Genomic DNA, 4,833 nt, shown 5'->3' with positions numbered 1-4,833 from the left:
AGAACGTAGAAAGTTTCAATTCACCAATAGTGGTTTAAGATGTTGAAATCTTAATATAATCGATGAGTGAGAATTTAAATTGACATATGACCAAAAAATTCGAAATTGATTATGAATCGATCAAAATCAAAAGACTTGTAACTGCAACTTCACCAAACAACAATCATGTAAAAGTTGCTTTACAAAGAGGTTTTGGAATACTAATCATCAAATGCTCTTTGCTTTTGATGCAATCATGTTGAGTCAAGGTCCTTTATGTCAACTTTATGTCATTCCCAAACTCACTCCCTTATTTAGGTTGGTAACCCAATTTTCAACAAATTAGTCAGAGCAACTATCTGTTTTAATCCTGATGATGCAGCCGAAAGAGACACTAAATAACTATAAGCATCATGTTGTGATGGGATTGGAAATTTGGAGAGGAATCAACTAACTGACATAAATCAAAGAATTACACCAGTCAGACAATTCGACGACACTAGCACTACACTGAGATTCACAGGTTGGGTATTCTCTGGCAAAATGGGGGGGAACAAAGGAGAGGAGCTATTTATTTAGACCCGGGAAGTAACTTTCCACCTGAAGAGCTCGTCGTGCCGAACCGTCTCACCGCGGCTGGGATAACCCGTGATGGCGAAAGAACCTCAGCGAATGAGAAGTTATATGAATCCGTCCCTAACCGACTCTGTAACCATCCGTTTCTTCCTGAGAAGCCATCTGCTACAATCCAGCAGTTCTTGAACCCAAGACTCGTGAGCGTTCTGGCAACTATTTTTGCCGAATCGGAGTACCTGAATGCATGTGAAAATGCCAGTGTAAGACCCGCAGAAGCAGAAGCCATATCACTGAATAATGTGTTGCAGAACGGAGGAAAAAACTAAAAGAAAAAAATCTGGGAAGTGGAACTCACGTGTCCAAGATCACGATGTTGGAGCCTTTATCGATCTTCTTGTGGTATGAAATTTTTAGAGCTGCAATTTCAGCTTCCACTTTCTTCACATTTCTCACTAGGCCTCTCAATTTGCTGGGCAGTTCTTCCAAGCTGAAAATCCAAGGCATGATGGATCAGTCTGATGCTTGTGCATGCAAGTCGAATAAAGAAAAAGAACATGGAATTCGACCATCTCTCAGGACTAAGCAAATGCGGAGCAAGAACATGTGATTGACTTTTCAAGTTATTCTTCCGACAATGTGGAGACTTGCATGCTCAGACAGAACACGACGAACATGCGTTACCTGCTATGGTTATTGGGCAGGGAACTTTTGGTACCAAAAGATAAGTTGCACAACTCATCTTGTCTCCATGCAACAAAATGTATTTTACTCACCATCGTAACACAATCACTATACTTAGATAGCCATTTAATCTGCCTCTTGTAGCAATCTAACAGTGTATATAATCAAAGTGCAACAGTGAAGGAAACAGCAGAGCACTTCACAGACAGATTGCTTACGGTATTGCAATCATTCTGTTTTTAGCACTCGAGGGAAGACGAGGAACACCAGCCTTATCCTTTTCCTTCTCTGACCGAATATCGATAAGGATATGACTCTTCGTGGAAATTAAGTCAAGAGTTTGAGCAGGAGTCAGGTTACCTGAAAGAGGAAGAAATTCGGAAAGTATGACATATTTAGACCGAGTGATCTTAACAAAAGGACGAATCGCAACAGTAAAGACCCCCTGATGTTCGATTTACAAAAGCATATAAAGATAAAGAAGAAATTTTCCCTGTTTTCCCTCTAACATCCTTTAACTTAATCAGCTCCTTTTATCCTATAGACAGAATTAGACCAAAGTACAACAGAAGGTTACCTTGATAACCACGAAAGCTAAAAGAGATGGCGGACCAAATTGGAGGGACAATGAGATACGCGACAAATAAAGCTCCAGCCGTCTCAACAATCACAGTAGGGTCAGCAGATGAGATAGTCTCGACAGCTGACGAAGCAATAGGCTTAGCCTCCTCAATTACCTTTGTGGTCTGCTGTACAGCATCAGCCACTGTCTGCAGCCAAAGGTGCTTATCATGGTCAAAAATTCAAGAACTGTCCAGTTTATTGTAAAGTACACTCATCTAGTGTAGTCTTAAAACATTACAAACAATGAGCTGCGTGCACTAGAAAGATGTTTTGGAGAACGAGCCAGATGAACCAATTTGAACATAACAGTGGGGTGAAATACTGGGAATTTCATGGTCACTATGTGAGGCCTAGAAAAGCACTAGAGAAACTTAATAGAATCGCCTCCAGATGCTCTCTTAGATATAGTGTGGTACAAAAAGCCGACAGCCTATATCTCAATGGAAGCATGTCCAAAGCTCTGCAAATGCGAACTCATTGTGTATTAGAAGAAGAACAGAGTTCCCCATGTCAATATTTGAAGACGCTACTCTAGTTCCCACCCCAGCCACCATTAATTCCCGGCTGACTGTAATTAAGACCAGCTAAGAGGTTGCCCCACAAAGCTACACACACAGGTAACTAGATTGATCAAGTTCATCCCACCTAACTTCCAAGAGTTTAATTGACGAGGTCAGTCCATGTTCTTCAACGGGACATTCGTATTTATACATGAAAAGGATCTGCAACGTAGAAAGAATGCCAAAGTCAGCACAACGCAAGATTTCAGTCTTACGTCGTAATATCCTCATTGCTGATATCACCACTTTAAGCACACATTACATCCTAGGGAGTTCACAAGTAGGCTGCATCCCATTGACCTCCTAAACCCAACACAGCATGTGAAGCCCAATCATAGGTCAATGTGGCCTTGCATTGAAAAAACAACATGCTGACCTCGCAAGTACAAAACGGTATACTCAGACCACTGAATTAATACCTAGAATGGCATTAAGAACCCATCTCCAAATAACAATGGCTTTAGAAAGAATGAGTAGTTCATTTTCAGCCTATTCTAGCATATCATAAGAGTATAATGGGGATCTGCTGAAACCATGATTTCACATTTGTTGTTATAAATTGGGGTCGGGACAAAGCATACAAACTGTGAAACTTATGCAAGGGAGAAACCTTTGCAGCACTCATGACAGGCTGTGCATCAATGCCCGAGCTCTGCATTGCTTCTTGGGCTTTCTTCGAAGCCTCGGAAAGAGCTGGGGAAGCAATCTTGATTGCCTGTTCTCCAGCTTTCTGCAGCAACGGAGCCGCAACATCTACTCCCAATTTCAGAGCATCTGCAACAATTTGGAAAATGCTCTGTGCAGTGTCCAAAAATCCCGAGCTCACTTCCTGAACCTGGTCAATTGTCTTCTCAACCTGCCAACTCAAATTTCAGAAGCAACCTCAAGAAACCAATAACATGGTTTAAATCCCGTCCCTTCCCCCACCCCCAAAAGAAAAAGAGCAAAAAAAGATCAACATAGGTATCCAAACACAGATATTATGAAAGGATACTCATTCCAACAAATTTGACCGGTCACAATTGAATCGATTAACCATTTTTTAATACTGTGAGGTGGGCACTGGCTACAATTTCCCATTTTTAAGCGGTTCTTAAAAGTTATTTCTTACTATCCTTGGTACGCAACTAGCTCAATTTCTCTCCCAAAAATGAGAAAGCCATACAAACGCCAAGTTCCCGGAAAGAACATCTGCGATTCGGATGAAAGGTTCTCGCAATGGAAGCTCCATAGGATTTAACGTACGACATCGGGTTTTGGAGACCCACAGCCAGATGATGTCCGCTGGTTGGTAGTGAGAGGACGCCAAAAATAAAACAAAATGAAGCAAGCACGCTTTCGCCGTTGATAGAATCTTTGCGACTCTCCACTCGAAAAAAAGAAAAAATGCAGGAACTTTTACCTCCGTGATAGAAGAGACAATCTGGTCTTTGGGGAGGCTGACGGCTCTGGCTTCATGGGGAGGCGAGAAGAGAGCGAACAGAGAGAGTGTGGTCGAGGTTGGCAACGACACCGAGATGGGTCTCAACAGCTGCGGTCTCTGAGCGGGTTTAGAGAGAGAGCAAGAGACTCTGGAAGTAGTGGCAGCGGCAGAGGAAGCTCTCATGGCCATCTCCAATTGCCCAACTCTCTGGCCACACCTCTCAGTGGCTCCTGGGCCCGATTCCTTTCGCGGGTTGATCGATCAATCGCACAATGTCTGGTCGATCTGGGTTCTCAAGAATCGTGTGATGAGAGTTGAGAACCGGGAAATTTTGGTTTGGTTTGACATTTATGGAAAGACCCTCGTTTCATTGGTCCGCGAGGGTCCACTGATCTTATTGGGCGCTTCTGAGTCCACTTTGAGCCACCCATTTGATCCCTGTTGCATTTGCAGTCACTTCTTATCCGGACCAGAAGCTCTCTGTTCTGTGCACATTCTCTCTCTGCTCTCTGTATGTTTGCGTGGAAATGCAGTTCATTACGTTGATAGGGATTCTATTGTAGTGTATATCAAAGTGACCGTTCCAGTAATCTTGAATTATCCAGCACAATTTGCCCCTTGATTGGTGCCAAAGCTAAAATTTTATAAGATTGACCACTCATCTTCGATGTCGGCTGATTAAGAATGGGAGACTTTGTTAGTTTCTGCAGTTGGAACAGAAAAGCTCATCATGACCCGTTTAGGAATCATTCTTACAAGCGACAGATGAGTCTAATCACTAGTTACGATCACGTTGTGAAGATGGCATGTTTCGTTTCGTTTCGTTCGTTCAACCTGGGCGGCTTAGATAATGCTGAGTTCAAACGAGAGAGGCAGATCAGAAGATGTACTGTATGTACTAAATTTGCTGAAGTGGAAGACAAAAGGCGTACTGTCGAGGGGAGGAAAACTAGTCGGCGGCGTTAATATCGAACATAGTCCCTCCTATCT

General features: G+C 42.7%; 1 protein-coding gene across 2 annotated transcripts; it reads right to left on the bottom strand.

Annotated features, from left to right (window-relative positions):
- Window positions 1-413: 413 nt before the first annotated feature.
- On the bottom strand, window positions 414-4,316 carry LOC115661326 (calcium sensing receptor, chloroplastic). Of its 2 annotated transcripts, XM_030583626.2 has the most exons (6): window positions 3,823-4,307; window positions 3,031-3,276; window positions 1,814-2,006; window positions 1,455-1,596; window positions 911-1,042; window positions 414-791 (listed from the first exon to the last, which is right to left on the bottom strand). In XM_030583626.2, the coding sequence occupies exons 1-6, from the start codon at window positions 4,030-4,032 to the stop codon at window positions 551-553; spliced, it is 1,164 nt and encodes a 387-aa protein (XP_030439486.1). In that variant the 5' UTR covers window positions 4,033-4,307; the 3' UTR covers window positions 414-550. The 2 variants fall into 2 exon arrangements, with proteins under 2 accessions (XP_030439486.1, XP_056170956.1); XM_056314981.1 differs by lacking the exon at window positions 414-791 and having other exon boundaries at window positions 907-1,042; window positions 3,823-4,316.
- Between the last annotated feature and the right edge of the window lie 517 nt (window positions 4,317-4,833).

The sequence above is a fragment of the Syzygium oleosum genome, unplaced genomic scaffold (assembly GCF_021117445.2).
Source record: "Syzygium oleosum isolate NSW1041296 unplaced genomic scaffold, Sole_v2.1 Sole_v2.09, whole genome shotgun sequence".
Lineage (NCBI taxonomy): Eukaryota > Viridiplantae > Streptophyta > Magnoliopsida > Myrtales > Myrtaceae > Syzygium > Syzygium oleosum.
The sequence above is the reverse complement of the archived record's forward strand: the minus strand, read 5'-3'. Positions and strand labels throughout refer to the sequence as shown.

Bases quoted from the DNA above. Each gene is read 5' to 3' on its own strand.
- LOC115661326 (XM_030583626.2), bottom strand. From the start codon at position 4,032: ATGGCCATGAGAGCTTCCTCTGCCGCTGCCACTACTTCCAGAGTCTCT. The intron at 2,007-3,030 runs GTTTCTCCCTTG...CTTTGGCTGCAG, and splicing joins CTGTCATGAGTGCTGCAAAG to ACAGTGGCTGATGCTGTACA. The intron at 792-910 runs GTGAGTTCCACT...ACATGCATTCAG, and splicing joins AACATCGTGATCTTGGACAC to GTACTCCGATTCGGCAAAAA.